General features: G+C 38.9%; 1 protein-coding gene across 1 annotated transcript in view; it reads right to left on the reverse strand.

The window, feature by feature from the left end:
* Positions 1-17,994, reverse strand: part of LOC126176273 (CREB-binding protein-like) — a 172,806-nt gene extending 154,812 nt beyond the window's left edge. The window contains exons 1-2 of the mRNA XM_049923422.1: positions 16,153-17,994; positions 14,731-14,856 (exon numbers count right to left, since the gene is read on the reverse strand). Coding sequence (XP_049779379.1) covers positions 14,731-14,856; positions 16,153-16,234 — 208 coding nt within the window. The 5' untranslated portion in view covers positions 16,235-17,994. The remainder of the gene's footprint in view (positions 1-14,730; positions 14,857-16,152) is intronic.
* Between the last annotated feature and the right edge of the window lie 507 nt (positions 17,995-18,501).

The raw sequence follows: 18,501 nt of genomic DNA on the forward strand, positions 1-18,501 counted from the left end.
TTAAAATATTTAGTTACATTACAGTTTATTAATTTATAGTATTTTGATTTCTCTTGGCTCTCTTGTGTATTTTAATGCCCCCAACATTAAAACTTGAGCCACATGTTGTGCTGTTCACTATACTCAGCTTCTGAAGTACCAACAGTCATAGGCATGAACAGGAAAGACCACATACAGAAATATTACAACATATTTATTAATGAAGCAAAATGGAGAGAGAGCAAGGCAGAGAAACTACATTTCAAATTTCTCAGGGTTTCTCATGGATGTATGGGGATAAAATACATCATCAAAATCAACAGCAGAAAGGTCCTTATATTCACAGATGAAACAACAAACAGCTGATCCATTATGAGAACAGCATATCAGTTTGACATGCTAAATTATTGAGTGAAAGCTTTCTTGTTCAATTACTAATCAGTCTTAAGCCCTCCTCCACCCCTTTCTTCCACTAAATATGGCTTCCACCTCTATATGTTCTGTGGACGGAAAAGAAAACTTACGATGTGCTTCAGAATCATTTAACAAGCACCTTGAAAATTTAACTGAATGAAGGAAGAACATACCATCTCCAATAACGCATTCACCTTATTCAGAAAACCACAACACAATATGCATTAGAGGATACATATATTCATTTGCCTTACTTCTCAGCTTCTACATTGTTGAATGTTTTATTGTGAATGCAGGGAATGAATTGAATTTCTCGCACAAAAAGAAGAAAGTACAGACTTCTAAGATAGATGCAGTTAAACAGAAAACACACTGGAGACAAAGATTTTTTTTAACATACAAACATGCCAAAGAAGCCAAGGAACCAACATAGAATGTTTACAACACTTTCGTGGCCCTATATCTTCATGTAAAAGGATTCCAAAATCTGCAATACTGAGTTCAAATTCTTACGTCTATTGTAGTTTGCACCATGCTAATTATATGTGACGTTACACGATATGTGCGACACTACATCTCAAATTATACACTCAAATACAAGGGTTATGCTAAACACAGATCTGTATGGGAAAAAAACCGAATTCTAATCCTCCAAAATAAAGAGAGAAAAAAGAATGTTACTCAACGAATGAACAGCCATTAATTAACTACACAACATACTAAAAGGAGATGTGAAACACTTTTTGTTAGGTGATGTGCAAGATTGAAAAAAATTAGAACTGTGGATAAACTAGCTCAACTATAAGCTAAAGCAATATGTGGATTTAATGTCATGTTGAAGCTAAACTAGAAAAGAAGGACTACAGCTGAAGAATAACTAGATAAATGTTCCTTCTTCCCACAATAGGAGGTCACATGTTACAGTAGTAACATACATTGAAATGCCAAAGAAACTTGTATAGGCATGCATATTTAAATACAGAGATACGTAAACAGGCAGAATACGGCACTGCAGTCGGCAACGCCTATATAAGACAACAAGTGTTTGCCGCAGTTGTCACAATGGTTACTGCTGCTAAAAATGCAGGTTATCAAAATTTAAGCGAGTTTGAACGAGCAAAGGGAAACAGCACCTCCGAGGTAGTGCTGAAGTGAGAATTTTCCCGTATAACCATTTTGCGAGTGTACTGTGAATATCAGGAATTTGGTAAAATTTCAAATCTCTGACATCGCTGCAGCCAGAAAAAGATCCTGCAACAATGGGACCAACAACGACAGTAGAGAATTGTTCAATGTGACAGAAATGAAACCCTTCTGCAAATTGCTGTAGATTTCAATGCTGGGCCATCAACAAGTGTCAGCGTGCAAACCATTCAACGAAACATCATCGATATGGACTTTAGGAGCTGAAGACCCACTCGTCTTCCATTGACAACTGCACGACACAAAGCTTTATGCCTCGCCTGGATCTGTCAACACCGACACTGGACTGTTGACGAATGGAAACATGTTGTCTGGTTGGTCAAGTCTTGTTTCAAACTGTATCAAGCCAATGGATGTGTACGAGTATGGAGACAATCTCGTGAATCCATGGACACTGTATGTCAGCAGAGGACTGATCAAGCTGGCAGGGGCTCTGTAATAGTATGGGGGATATGCAGTTGGAGTGATATGGGACCCCTGATATACCTAGATATGGATGACACGTACATAAGCAGCCTGTCTGATCATCTGAATCCATTCATGTCCATTGTGCATTTCGACACACTTGGGCAATTCCAGCAGGACAATGTGACACCCCATACGCCCAGAATAGCTACAAAGTGGCTCCAGGAACACTCTTCTGAGTTTAAACACTTCCACTAACTCCCCATATATGAACATTAATGAGCATATCTTGGATGCCTTGCAACATGCTGTTCAGAAGAGATCTCCATCCCTTCGTACTCTTACGGATGTATGGACAGCCCTGCAGAATTCATGGTGTCATTTCCATCCAGCACTAGTTCAGACATTAGTTGAGCCCATACCGTGTCATGTTGTGGCACTTCTAGGTGCTCGCAGGGGCCTACACGATATTAGGCAAGTGTACCGGTTTCTTTGGCTCTTCAGTGTATGTAATCTGTTGTTATAACTCCAAACAAGTTCCTCATGTTTTCCTACCCAGCAAGTGTCTGCATACTCTAGCTATCAACCTCCAACCTGTTGAATCACTGAGATCTGAATGTGTAAGAAAAAAGCCACAGCAGGGTGGTGGTGGTGGTGGTGGTGGTGGTGGTGGTGGTGATGGTGAAGAAGTTTTTTTCTTATTTTACAGAATTACTGAAAACAGAAATTTGGGATCTAGGTACAGATCTGAACCTTACTCTTCTTGAATACACATCCAGCACACACTGATGAGACAAATATCACAGCCATTGCCCATCATGAGAATGAATGCCACCTGGTGGCACTGCAGGCACATGACGAGGTAAGTGAAATATATGAGCACCGCAGTGACAAATGGGAAATGCTAGTGGTGATAATACAGGCCACAAATTGGAAAATCCACTGACATAAGTGACTTTGGCAAATGGCAGATTGAGACCCAAATTTCATCCAGTGTATGCTATGTTCAAATAACTTACGGGAAAGCAGCCGGGTGATATCAACAACCATCGATACTTCAAAGGAGAATCCTGACATTTTAAAGGGAATTCCCTTGCACAGCACTTACTTGTCACAGTTATCCTTGAAAATGGCAGAGTGCTCCTGTTGAAATATTGTCAGTTGTTGACAACATAACCCGGCTGCGTTCTCAAAAGTTACTTATTAGTTGAATGTTGTACATACTGAAAACTTGTGTCTCACATTGTTTACCTCTTTGGATAAGAAATGTATCGCTGCTTGCAGAGATTGGATAAAGGCTGCAGCAGTAGAGTAAGATTGCACTGTGCGTTGTCATGATCAAAATACTGTTCCGATGTTTGCCAAAATTGTGCATCATATTAATTCTCCTGCAACCAACTGTATCAAGGAATGTGCTTGCCTAGCTGTTGTTCATGAAAGAATCCATTATACTCATCGACAGTAAGATTTTGTTTCCAATGAATTGTTTCAGCTTAATTTAATGATTGCTTCAAAAAGTCTGGCAATTTCTTGTGACTGGCTAGACGTTGATTCATAATCCCAACCTGACTATGAATTTCGTTCTGTAACTGCCCGACACAAGGTGAAGTTTGAATGCTTCCATGGATTGGCATCTAATACTACATCACAACATTCTGTGATAAATCTCATGGCGAAAGCTTTTGACAACACAGTTTAGCCACATTAGGGAAAGGTTTAAATTTTGCGCTGATGCTCAAGTATTTGTCAGTAATTGATTTTATTAGCTCTGCTGAACAAGCTGTTTTTAAACTACCTCCTGACTTTGCAGAGGCGGCAAGGAGGGAGGCACATCATGTGTTGACGGGGGCACTTCCATCAAAGAGTAATATCACAGCAGTTGAGAGGGCTGCTTTACATTCATTTTTGAGTTGATCTTGATACTGTTATTTTACCTGCAGACAAGGACAATGCTACCGTTCTTTTGGGCAAGCAGGATTATGTTCAGAAGATGCAGTGTTTACTGTCTTGACTCCGCATATCACAGGATTAGTGCTGACATCACAATAAACACTAATAGACTGAAGTAAGATTTAACAGCCTCCTGAAGAAAAGTTTCCTGTCACAGCAGACTATCAAGAGTCTTAATTCTTATTGTGCTGCTCCCACTAGGTTATATGGCCTTCCTAAGTTCCACAAGGAAGAGGCTCCTCTTCATCCGATAGCAAACAACATTGGTCCTGTGACAAATCATGTAGCAAAATACCTTTCTACTCTATTGAGCCCTGTAGCACGTCAGTGTAAGGATCACATTAAGAAGTCAGTGGATTTCTTACATCAATTAGGGGAAATGCGATTGCATGACTCCTATTCTAACAAATTTTGATGTTGTGTCTCTCTCTCTCTCTCTCTCTCTCTCTCTCTCTCTCTCTCTCCACTCGCATTCCTCTGTCCAATTTCTTTTTTCCTTCTTTTCTTTAAAAAAAAAAAAATGGTAGACTGAGGTTCGATTTGATGGTAATTAATGAACCATTTCGACATGTGTTGACTCCTATTCACTTTTTATTCAAGTACCAGTACTATGAGCGCACAGATACATTTACAGTGGGAAGACAGCCCTCACTCATTATTGCCAATTTGTTAACAAAAGACTTTGAGAAACATGCCTTGAAGCCGATGGCTTTGACATCTTGTGTTATTTATCTGGCCTCATGACCATGAGAATCTAAATGGTTTAGCATATTCTCTGCAGCTGTGGCATGTCATATATCAGTCAGCCTATCTGCACTGTGGAGGATTGGTGTACTGAACTTCAGTGTCACACTTGCTTACAACAGCCGAGCAAATCCGCCATTGCAGAACATATGTCTTTGCACCAGTCATCCTATGAAATGTAACAACATGGAGATTCTGCCATGAATCTCTAGCTACCTGGATAGTGTTATTATGGAAGCAACTGAAATTAAATAAGAAAATAACCCTTGTAAATAGAATGGTGAGTTTTGTTTGAATCCTGCCCTTTACCTTGTCAAAAAACAGGACAGAGTTAATACTACCTCACCCATTTATTATTAATTTCACTATTGATAACTTCTAACGTCGGTCATCTTCGGTTTGTGTGATGGCGCTTGTTTTATGGTGTGCAGGTATGTTATCTTTCCGGAGTTTCTCTACAATCTGAAATTTTAAATTCCCATACAGAGCACTGGATTACTGTAGTTATGCCTTGAAAATGGCAGAGTGTATTCCTGTCGAAATATTGGCTGTTGTTGGCGATGTCACCCAGGGCTGCAAGCTTTATGAAATGGCAGATTGTTATGGCTCAGCTCCTGGAAACTGGCATCTCAAAAACAGTGAAGTTGGTCAGCGGTACAGACACTAGAGACAGTGAAACTACAAGTGTTGGACATCCACACACCAACACAGAGCACGAAGATCTGAAGCTGACTGTAAAGCAGGACAGGTGGCAATCTGTAGCAGGTCTGATGACAGAGTACACTGCTGGTGCAGGCACGTCGTTCAGTGTAGATGGTGAACATGACTCCACAGCAGATGTCCCCATGCTCCTATGCTGACCAAATGAAATTGCCAATTACGATTGGAGTGCACAAAAAACAACTGAGATTGGATCGTGGATCAACGGAACTCAATCTCAGGTAAATCAAGTCTCTTGTTACATTGAGTTGATTGTTGTGTCCAGACATGGGAACTGCTTGAAATGTGTACTCTTATCACTTATGCAGGTCACTGGGGGCAGTATTATGGTATGGAGGAAATTCACTTGAGCTGCCATGGTACCTGTGGTAAGTAATCGGACATTCCACGACAGCTGTGATTATGTGAAGATTATTGTGGATCATTTGGATCCCTTCATGCTTGATATCTCCAGCATCTTCCAGCATGCTTAACCATCTATGTAACATGGTAAGAATCATGTTACAGTGGTTTGAGGATCACAACAGTGAACTCATGCCGATATCTTGGCAACCAAATGTGTTCCATTTGAACTCAATGAAACACATCCGGCACATGATATGGCACAACTCAGCTGTCAATTACTTTCTTAAATTTTTCTGCTTTTACACTCCTGGAAATGGAAAAAAGAACACATTGACACCGGTGTGTCAGACCCACCATACTTGCTCCGGACACTGCGAGAGGGCTGTACAAGCAATGATCACACGCACGGCACAGCGGACACACCAGGAACCGCGGTGTTGGCCGTCGAATGGCGCTAGCTGTGCAGCATTTGTGCACCGCCGCCGTCAGTGTCAGCCAGTTTGCCGTGGCATACGGAGCTCCATCGCAGTCTTTAACACTGGTAGCATGCCGCGACAGCGTGGACGTGAACCGTATGTGCAATTGACGGACCTGGAGCGAGGGCGTATAGTGGGCATGCGGGAGGCCGGGTGGACGTACCGCCGAATTGCTCAACACGTGGGGCGTCAGGTCTCCACAGTACATTGATGTTGTCGCCAGTGGTCGGCGGAAGGTGCACGTGCCCGTCGACCTGGGACCAGACCGCAGCGACGCACGGATGCACGCCAAGACCGTAGGATCCTACGCAGTGCCGTAGGGGACCGCACCGCCACTTCCCAGCAAATTAGGGACACTGTTGCTCCTGGGGTATCGGCGAGGACCATTCGCAACCGTCTCCATGAAGCTGGGCTACGGTCCCCCACACCGTTAGGCCGTCTTCCGCTCACACCCCAACATCGTGCAGCCCGCCTCCAGTGGTGTCGCGACAGGCGTGAATGGAGGGATGAATGGAGACGTGTCGTCTTCAGCGATGAGAGTCGCTTCTGCCTTGGTGCCAATGATGGCCGTATGCGTGTTTGGCGCCGTGCAGGTGAGCGCCACAATCAGGACTGCATACGACCGAGGCACACAGGGCCAACACCCGGCATCATGGTGTGGGGAGCGATCTCCTACACTGGCCGTACACCACTGGTGATCGTCGAGGGGACACTGAATAGTGCACGGTACATCCAAACCGTCATCGAACCCATCGTTCTACCATTCCTAGACCGGCAAGGGAACTTGCTGTTCCAACAGGACAATGCACATCCGCATGTATGCCGTGCCACCCAACGTGCTCTAGAAGGTGTAAGTCAACTACCCTGGCCAGCAAGATCTCCGGATCTGTCCCCCATTGAGCATGTTTGGGACCGGATGAAGCGTCGTCTCACGCGGTCTGCACGTCCAGCACGAACGCTGGTCCAAGTGAGGCGCCAGGTGGAAATGGCATGGCAAGCCGTTCCACAGGACTACATCCAGCATCTCTACGATCGTCTCCATGGGAGAATAGCAGCCTGCATTGCTGCGAAAGGTGGATATACACTGTACTAGTGCCGACATTGTGCATGCTCTGTTGCCTGTGTCTATGTGCCTGTGGTTCTGTCAGTGTGATCATGTGATGTATCTGACCCCAGGAATGTGTCAATAAAGTTTCCCCTTCCTGGGACAATGAATTCACGGTGTTCTTATTTCAATTTCCAGGAGTGTATTTTTATGCACTTGCATAAGTAATTGACACTGATGTACTTTTACTAACACCCATCGTCATCACAGCATGTAATAGTTAGGTATAAATGTAGATGCCACAACCTGGAAGTGCTTTTCACTATGAACAACATAGTCAATTCTGAGGTGAAAAGTTGAACAATAAACTAACTTTGTAGTGTGTACATAGATTATTCCCATGATCTAGTAACGGCTCTTCCAACTACAGCCTAAGAATTCTTATGACTGCTTGTAGCAGACAGGCGGAGGAGATGTACAAGGTATGCTGCTTGTCCATGAAGAGCAAGGTTTACTTTGTTAATTTTGTATGACAACACAATATAAGTCACTATTATTTCAAAGGCATTTTGCATGGAATGGAAATGATTTACACCTCACTACTTTACAGTACAGTGGCATACTTACTGAAAGGTTCGCTAGATGTTCCTTTATGATGTCTGAGGACTTAACTTGATTTTTAGATTAGAAAAACTAAGCACAGTCATTACTGACTGCATCTAACCTTTCTTACTGACATAAGAAGCATTAAAATAACACTTAACACATGTCACTGTAAGGAAATGACTGTTCATCAAATGGTCACAATAATGCATTCATGAGCAAGCTTTAAAATTTAAAGACAGCTTGGTAAAGGAAACCTACCATTTTCTAAAGTCTTTCACTAATGGAATTACTTCCAGTTATGTCATTCATTGTTTACTCATGAAACAGTGTAGTCTCTCGATAATTTCAAGGATGCGGTGTAGACAGTAAAATGAAAAATATTTAGTATGGTATTTGCAGGTGCACCAAATATTGGCATTTTCATATTAGTAACTAGTAACAAAATTCTGCTCCAGTAACAGGAAGGTGTTGAAGCATAATTGATTTGTTACTGTGTTAATTAAAAATGGTTACTAAACTGCATACAAATACAACTGCAAATGTCTGTCTGGGCTGACATTTTGTTGAAAACAACTTTAAGCAATAGTCTCAGGTTCACAAATTAGTACTAAAAAAGCATTTGCATCTTAAGCTGCTAAGGATTTCAAACCCAATATTTTGTCATTTGTAAGTAAACATAAAAAATAAAAAAATAAAGCACTTCAGTGGTGTACTCATCTATGTAATCCAACATTTAATATTCAAAACTATTTGAAAATACTGACAATCACTACATTCGCCAACTAATGAAAGGAAATGTACACAGATTAGGTGTAGCATATCATGACATAAAACTATCTTGGCATTTGTCATAGCGGCTGCTCAGCACATGCAATGTGTATTCTTTTCACCAAAATAAAAATCAATTTATCAGGTGCACAACCATTTTTGTTTCCATGAAATAGCTTGGCATTTCCTGATTAACTGAGTATATTAAAAGAGCTAATGGGCAATAAGTGGAACCAAATAATGGAATGAGTAATGTAATTGAATGAGAAAATTAAGTGTTCAGCTGTTACTGAAGATCATTAACATGATATTGAAACTATAAGTGTACATTATTGTAATTCTGTTACTAGCATTTCACCCAGGATTTTTGGTGTAATTCAGTAATCATGCGTCCACTGACCACATTGACATGGTGACTAACACAACGAAATCTCATTTGGTATAAACAAGGTATGAATCCTCAGCCAGCTATCAAGATATTGGTTTATGTGGATTCACAGAGACACATTAAGCAAATACTGGGGTGTTTCCCTTGACAAGAACAGGGTTAATTTTCTCTTCTACCCTTTTCAATGAGAGTTTGAATAGCTCTAATAATCACCTTAATGGGATGTTTCTTTCAATTCAATATCAATTGAAAGTATTAAGAACCATCTATCCTTTAAGGTGTTACTTCATAATCATTATGTGCTATATAAAATAACTTGTGAGAGAGGTAATGAAACACACAAAATACTGCCAATAATTCTAGAAGCCTAAATCCAACTTCAAATGAGGCCATTTCCAGAAGCTTACACAAGTGAAACAGATATTGTATTGATGGGAGAGGTCTGACATACGTCCTCAAGCACACAGTTCTCAGAGTCACAGGAAAAACAGCCTTTTCTTTACAAAATAAAATTGTGTGAACAAATGCTTATGGAACCTCACAACTTTTAAATCTCACACTTGTGGTATGTCTCTCATGGTTGAAACCTTAAATAAAAATGTTATAATATTTGAACAAGAAGGTGAATGAATACTTACCAATGTTGAGACAGGGGTAACTTGTACAGGGCTGACATACAAATTAAGACATGGTCAAATTTATGGATATCAGTATGTTTGAACAATGTTTCCATTCTGTAGGAGCAACAAGGAAGTCCACCAAATATCTTTATGAATACAGACAAGCATTAAATATAAAAGGAAAAAGCAGTAACAACACCACCAGAGCCAAGATTCACACGCTACACATGTAAAAAGAGTGTCATCTACAACTTAAGCAAAGAAACTCATTGTGATCAATGGAAAGAAACAGGCACATGAACACAAAAAGATGAGAAAAGGACTGGAGAAAAATAGAAATTTAAGGGTTGCAGGACCCAAAGGAAAAGCTGGAGGAAACTATCACGAAGAAATATGAAAGAGCAACACGCAATTGTTTGTGTCTCTAGAGCAGCAACAAACTGAATAAAAATTGGGCAAACAATGATAATGTGAAACACCATTGATCGTACGCTGTGTGTACATTAAATTAATAACCTATCTGGTTCCTTTCATCGCATTATGCACTACCAAAATGATAGTTTTGTGTGCTCAAATTGGTAGCATTATCTTTGTGGAAGCAATTCCCACACCACCACCACCACCACCACCCTTGACGTGGGCTCTGGATTAATTTCTGCAATCCTGTCATTCTTACTCCGGAAACTGTGTCATTCTTACTCCGGAAACTGGAATTGTTATATTTCTGTAACCAGCAAATCCTACTGGGTCTAATTTGTGTGTATCAGCATTAATTCTTGTTACAATTGTCTTCTATATTTCAAATATAAACAATTTTATTATAACTCACTTTGATTTAAAAACCTGGCACTTCCAGCGCACCATAAACATCAGAATCCTTTCCCATGTAATAATGATATGAATGGGTATCCAAATACATGATAACTATTCTGCCACCCATAAAAGGTGCTATCTAGTGAATGACAAACTGTGGAATCAGAAAGGGATTCACAATAACCTCAACTGAGTAATCATTAAACCATTTCAACAAAATGACTGAAAAGCAGCACATAAATCTAATACAGATCACCAAGGCCAACCGTGGAACCAAAAATATGTTGGATGTAATTCCAGAGTTTCGGTGAACTAATTCCCTTCACATATATCACCCTAACCAACATATGAAAGAGCTGCAACAATTTATTAACATGAATGTCAGTTTTATGGCTAAAAAAATCATGTAAGTTAACACTAGTGATTGAATGATATTAATATGATGGCCTGAATGCCAACTTACCTGCTGAACAATTGCATATATCAGAACTGCAAGAAAATTGACATCTAGAATAAAGTTTCTATCGAAATTCTCAAGAACCACAGAACATGCAAGAAAAAGCATACACCTGGATCAACCAACATAAACTGTAGCCACATTGATTCCTCCTTAGTTCAAATGGCTCTGAGCACTATGCGACTTAACCTCTGAGGTCATCAGTCGCCTAGAACTTAGAACTAATTAAACCTATCTAACCTAAGGACATCACACACATCTATGTCCCAGGCAGGATTCGAACCTGCGACCGTAGGGGTCGCTCAGCCCCAGATTGTAGCGCCTAGAACCACATGGCCACTCCAGCCGGCTCCTCCTTAGTCACTCTTTCATCACTCAATAATTTGTAAGCTGTGTAGCTTCATATTCTGTGATTCATCATGCATAGCTTCCCGAAAGATAAAATTTGTTTCAAAGCCGCATGTCTGGTATGTACTAACATAGTTAGCAGCACCACAAGTGACTGTTGCTGAGTACAGCAATATTTATACTGCCTGTCATCTTTCACACCTACTACAAAATTTGTTGTGTGTACAACCTCATACCGTACATTATGGGTTTTGAATTTGCTGTGGATACCACGATACAATGCACTGTACCAATAAATAAATTTTTATCAGCCCTGTCACCATAGTGTCTGCCTAAACTTGGTCCACAATATAATGTTCCAGTAAAACCTCCATCTAATGATGAACCTGCAGTGGCTCAAAAACTAGTTAATAGTATAATAAATTTTATTTAAAATCCAAAAAAGTGACTGTTTGCACATTTATACCCAGATAAACAGCCACGAATTTATTTTTTCTGAAGTTCACTTATTATAGCTACACATTTAATGGTTTAGTAACAAGTTATGTAATGATTTCCAAACATTTTTAAGTAAGCTGAAAATTTACACTTATCACTAAGACAAAGAACATAAAATCAAAAACAAAGTGCATGCAAATTAATTAGAATTACACCCAAATTATAACTGGCTATCAATGTCAGTGGTTACTTGACATTTATCAATGTTACACAAGGCATAAACTTCAAAATCCTAAATGCTGATCCCTTCAATTCTGTAATAACAAAAACCTGAACTTTGTGAATGATAACAATGAAAAAGGGCAAAATATGATAAAGTCAAGCTTTACGTATGAGCATAACAAGAAAATGGAAACAGAAATAAACTGACATTAACTTATAGCAAATTATGCCAAACTGACACAGTAAATACAAAGTTCTTAAAAAAATAACAAAATGTAATTTCAATTGCCAGTGACATGTCTATAATTTACAAGCATTCCAAAAAAATATTGTGGAAACATCCATACATATGCACATATGTACTCTAGGGCTACAACAATAAACTTGGGTCAGCTGTGTTAATGCTTTACTTCAAAATATTTATTAATGAACTACAGGACAAATAGAAGTTGAAGCTATATTATGCAACACAAAAACGAACACACACATTGAAAATGCAAAGAAATATTCAAAACTTTAGCTTCTGTTGCACTTTCTGGTAAAGACAGTTAGCTATACAGATCTCTTAAGAAAGCATTCAAGCACCTTTGCCAATGCTATTTGAGAAGCTATGGCAAAGAAACTGGATATTTCACACACTCAACTGCCCTTTTCAGAAAGTTTAAAAATTAAAACCATGGGACTTATTTTGACACTGAAAACAGCTTTTCTAAAGTTGACTAACATAAACACTGTAGTGTCATACAACAATAAATTAATGTGTACACTGAATAACATATAACACATAAACATGCAATACGTGCAATGTTTTTGTACTTCACAGTAAGCAAGTGCAGATGTACACAGATAGACAATGCACTCCCCCCTCCCCTTTCCTCCTGCCACCACATATGTGTCTCTATAAACATTACCTCTATATCTTCTTGTTTCAAAAATTAATTATGAGTAAACCTACTCTCTGCTGAACTGTACAATATTTAGGGCCTAAAAGTATGCAAGAATGTGAAGTTGTACATCCTTTTTGTGTCCTGCCTCAGCTAATCTTTACTTATGCCTTTGTTCCAGACAGATGAGATAACATTAATTTTGGATATTTGTAACAGATGATGACCACCAGCAACCAGGAACTGGGTGAAACCTATACTTACATTGATTAAGAATACAAAAATAATGGACATTTTCATTCACCATACTGACAGACAAGCACAGAAATGTTCACTGCAAATTAAATATCACCATACCCCAGCACTGTTAGTGTTGGTTTACTTGCTCACTGTGACCACAAGAACCAAACCCCATCCAAAACTGATTACTCAGAGCCTTCACTGAATCATTACAATTATGGAAAGCGATTGTGGTATGTACACTGTAAAATAATGACACTGCAACTATCCTCGCTTCCTCCCCCTTCTTCTTTGCCTTTCAGTACCATACTCTTCAGTGATAGAAGTCTGATCAAAGCAGTCACTGCCCATAAATTAAACTTCCCCAATTTGTATACCAATACTATGCATCATTACATGCTCCTGTCAATTTGACTCAAATATATAGGTTTAAGTACTCATTAATTACAAAGCCAAACAGTAATCTTTACAGATGTGATGCAAAAAGCACAAGACACCAGTCCATTATATCTAGCCGACAACATTAAATGGGAAGGGTGGAAAGGCTCCATTCCACATCATTCCTTGTGACACTCAAGTATTTTTGAAACACATTCTCAACATAAAGGTTGCAAAGTAAAAACATGCTGCTTACAGCCAAAACAGTGCACATGTATTTACTTTCATTAAATCAATTAAACAATTGATTTCTCTATCCAGCCACAAAGAATGCACAGTGCCATTAATAGTGGAACAGCAGAGTGCAGAAGGTATGCTAATGAGACTCAAATTTCATTACTGAAATATGAAACAGGCTACTGTAATGTCAACTGCATCATCATAACAGTTGTGATAAAAAAAAGCAATCAAATTTCAGAATTAGAAGGGAATCTGAACACTCAAGTGTCAAATGCTATTGACAAATATGATTAAAAAACTGAAGATTGGCTATGTGCAATTTAATGGAAGATACTAGGCTACACCTATTACAGGATGTGCAGTGGTTGCACTTTTCCTTAGTTAAGCATTCAGCATGAAATGGTATGCTGGCTCCATAAATAATAAATATGATTAATCATAAGAAAAACTTGAATTTTATATGTTCCCGGATGTCTGCACCACATCTGGTCTCAATTCACAAGATCTTACACAACTAAACAACTGCTCAGCAGAGAGAAGTAGTCATAGGCAGAGGAAACCAGGAACTGGGTGAAACCTATACTTATAATGATTAAGAATACAAAGATAATGGACTTCTCATTCTCCATATTGACAGACAAGCACAGAAATGTTCACTGCAAATTAAATATCATCATATCCCAGCACTGTTAGCATTGGTTTACTTGCTCACTGTGACCACAAGAACCAAATCCCATCCACGCACATAAAAGGAAAGAGAAGAAATTACACAAATATCTGTCATAATGCTCAGTTATTGTCACAAAAGAAGTAGCTTTAACACGTACTGGTAATTGCTGTCACACTACATCACCATCCCAAAAAACTACCTAAAGGTTAAAAGATCAGTTGTGCGCATCTTATAGTAGACACAAGGCATTTTTGGTTAGAAAGCTACCACAACCATATTATGTAAGTGAATCAACAGTGATATTTTATCATCTTCCACCTCATTAGGACATTTATGAATAGGACGGATACAGGAACTGGGACTAAATGAGTTATTACTTCTCTTCTGCGTGTTCCATTGCTGTTGCTGTTGCGGTTGTTGTGTTCCCCTGCCACCATTGTTCCCCAGAGGTGTAGCCAAGCCGAAGTTGTAAGCATGGTGCATCATTAAAGGCGCCAACGGTACTGTGGAATTGGATGGCACGTCACAAAGATTAAGAGAGTTCATAAAAAGGATACAAAACAAAAGACTTTTCTGTTCATATCAATTCCCACTTTTGACTGAAAAAGTTGAGAGAAAAAAAGTATTTAATGGGACAGAAAAAAATAAATGCTTCTGCTACGCAGTAAACCCTTAATGATGTTTGAAAAATAAGCCAACCACACCTACACTTACAAATACCTCACACCATATAATACAAGGTTGATAAGAATGTAAACAAACCCAAGTATAAATATGATATAAAAGTAGGCATAAAATATTTTTCTTCAATGTTTTTCGTACCTACATTCTCAATAAGTGACTAAACATCACAATAAATGTGACACCATAACATCAGCAAAAACTGATAAAACAACTGTCAATCAGTTGCAACGTTCTTGTAAAAAAGAAAAATGGTGATCTCCATTTTAAGTCGATATGGTAATATTTCAGTTACTAAAATTTTTATCAATTACATCATGCAATGTAAAAAGTAACACAAACCACCACTTTAAAAAAATCAATTTCAATCTACAAAAAGCAGTCCATGCACATGCTGCTATCATGCTATTACTGAGAAAAGTGAAACGTGAATGATGTAATGTCATGCGAAGTAGACAACAGTTATTTGTTTACATCACAGAAACGAGGGCAACGAACTTTCCATTAAAACGAAAAAAATCCGACAGAACTTCACCTTTCCTGACCAATGACAAGTTACTGTTTTCTAAACACGTGAAGCTTATTGTTAACAGTTTAAAGCAAAGTGAACGCACATTATTTTCATTACTCTCTCTCACGTTACACTTTGTTTAGTTTCCCATGGTCAATTACTATTCAATCATTGTTTACTAACAAATCGGACAGTTGCACTAAAATAACAGAATACGGCCTAAAAAAATTAACTACTTAAAAAACTGCACGATGTAAACAAATTACTGTTTTAATTACTGGTAATGACAAGTAAATGTAAGTTAAACACACTCTGAGAAGTGTTTTCTTGTGACATAAGAAGCCGTCACACTGCCCTTTAATAACCATATCATACACGCTTCAGTTCCTCAAGAGAAATCAAATATATACATAACAAATAACTGGACACTTACTTCATCATCCAGAGACACTGTCCACTGAAACTTACTTTGAATACAAAAGTTCTAGCACACTTGGCCATTATGTCAAATAGCATGTTATATGATGCATTCTGAGATTCGTTCTTTACTACTAATTTATAAATATCTAATATTTTTTCTTTGTTTTAAAAGAAACGACGGACGTACCGGACGAGTCAGAAGGCCCTTGGAAGGAGTCAGTCATTTTCTGCCGCTTGTTTGGCGGCCCGTCGACGAGATGATCGGCCATATCTCCCTGTTTACCAAGCCGTGTCTACTAGCCTACACAGTATCGTATTTAATGGAATTTGAATCCACGAAGCACGGTTCTGCTTGTTCCCGACAACATAAATAACACCTCAGAAATATCACTGGAATAGTTCGACGAACACTGCATCCCTCAAGGCACATATTAATACTCCAGAGTCAACTACTGAGCTTAATGAAGCCCCAAATTGGCGGATGAGCCTACACAGTCCCACTCTCCATCTTCCGACGGAACTGCACAATGATCCAAAAGTAAATCACCCACAATTTTTCAACATCATACGTCTTTTAACATTTATGGACCAAGTGCGGCGGCACAAAACACTTCACGTCTCTAATACAACGCACTAGCGTCCATTATTAGAAGGAAAATGACGGTAATTTGAAGAATAATATCCAAATTTCCACACGGTCCCAGTAACTCAAAATGGCGGCTGTTGATGAAAAGTTTTTCTACGCTTGTCAGAAAATTTCCGACTATTAATGAGAACTCGGGTCTGCCATTGGTCGATGTGCACCATGTGATCGCCAGGAGGGCAGCTATTGGCTTCAGCTCCTCACGACCGCCATCGTGACGTCATGTCAGGAGCCGATGATGCCCGAAGTGTAATTGGTGTTGTAGAAGAATCGGGGACCGCGCAAAATGTTTAGTTCTGTGCAGTATTAAAGGAGAAGATTTAAGCACTGTGCATCACTAAGAAAATACAAGACATAGGGACTACTGTTGTGTCTGTTTTAACATTCGAGTCTGTTGTAAATATTTATTATGAGAAGTTTTAACATGTCGTGCATCGGGAAGAATTACAAACGAAAGTGAAAAATGTTATTTTCATGTTAGCTACAGTTTCGTGTGTATCTTGATATATTGTGATTTTGATATAGTAAAGTATATTAATTTTTATTGTTCATGTTTTGCCTTTTTGTTGTTATATTTACGTAACCTGACAATTTTAGGTACACAGCGTTTTATCGTGTAAGCTGTATAATGTAACAACAGATACTGTCTCCTCAGAAAACTATTATTTCTTTCTACTGCAGCAGCATAGCATTGTTTGACGCAGAAAGCAGTGGTTGAAATACTGTGCCCAACAGAGTGAAGCGCAAAACTTTCTTGTTATGTAGTCCCAAGTAGTACTATAATTTCGATGTGAAAATTCTGTCGTAGAAATGTTTAAACAGGAGCTTTGCAATATGACTCTCTTAAGAACATAGCAAATACAGGTTTCGTGATTTTATCGTAAGTGTGCAAGATGAAATTTTTTTCGTCTGCTGAGGCTAATAATACCTGTTGGCAAGGCTGTGGCTATGAAACGACTATGCTGCCACTTCTTTAATATTCTCTACAGAAAATCCGGTGGCGTGTACTGAAGCCAAAGGTTTTAATTACATTTGTGTGCCCAGCATTTAACACTTGTTACAAATAGGCATTAGGAAAATATTTTAGGATACATTTCAAGGAGAAGTTGTGTAACATAGGAGGGTCAGAAAAATTTCAGTGCATTCTGTTTCAAGCTGTGATGATGTAGCTTTTTATTTCATACAGAAACCACAATAAACTTCAAATCAGTTTACCAGTGTGTTCAGTATTCAGTTACTAAATCTAATGGCTCCTTAAAGCAGTGTGCACTATGCATACATTTCTTGGGTCAAGAGAAATGTTCAGTACAAGTCATCGACCTTGACCAGTGACTTAATGTTAATGGCTGCCATAAACATAATGAACACATTAAAGCCAATACCAATCACATTAGTACAAGTTTAAATGCCAACTTATTCCATAAATCATGAAGAGACTGAAGAAATGAATTATGAGATGAGAGAACTATTCATGATAGACTGCTATGTGCTGTACATCAACCTAATATTATGTACAATGTGACACTTTTGAACTAATGTCACCTGTTGTATGCTACAGTGTGCTTCCCTTCACCCACCTGTAGCCTGCTATCATCTCACCCTTCCCTCCAGATAGCTGCTTCCACTTTGTCTGATTGTTGCATTCTAGTCCATGTCACCAGAGTTGGTGGTCATGTGTGTGTAAGATTTGCTTGCATGTGTGAATGAATATGTGTGTGTTTTCTTTCCTGAAGAAGGCTTTTTCCAAAAGCCAATGTGTAAGTGTCATTGTGATGCCTGTCTGCAACTCACCATGTCATCTGTATGGTAAGTGACATTTTATCTTTTCGTTATGTTGTTGATATTCGAACCGGAAGTTTCTGTTGTTTGAGATTGTTCTCTCTCACAGACAGC

This window comes from Schistocerca cancellata, chromosome 3, assembly GCF_023864275.1.
Source record: "Schistocerca cancellata isolate TAMUIC-IGC-003103 chromosome 3, iqSchCanc2.1, whole genome shotgun sequence".
NCBI lineage: Eukaryota > Metazoa > Arthropoda > Insecta > Orthoptera > Acrididae > Schistocerca > Schistocerca cancellata.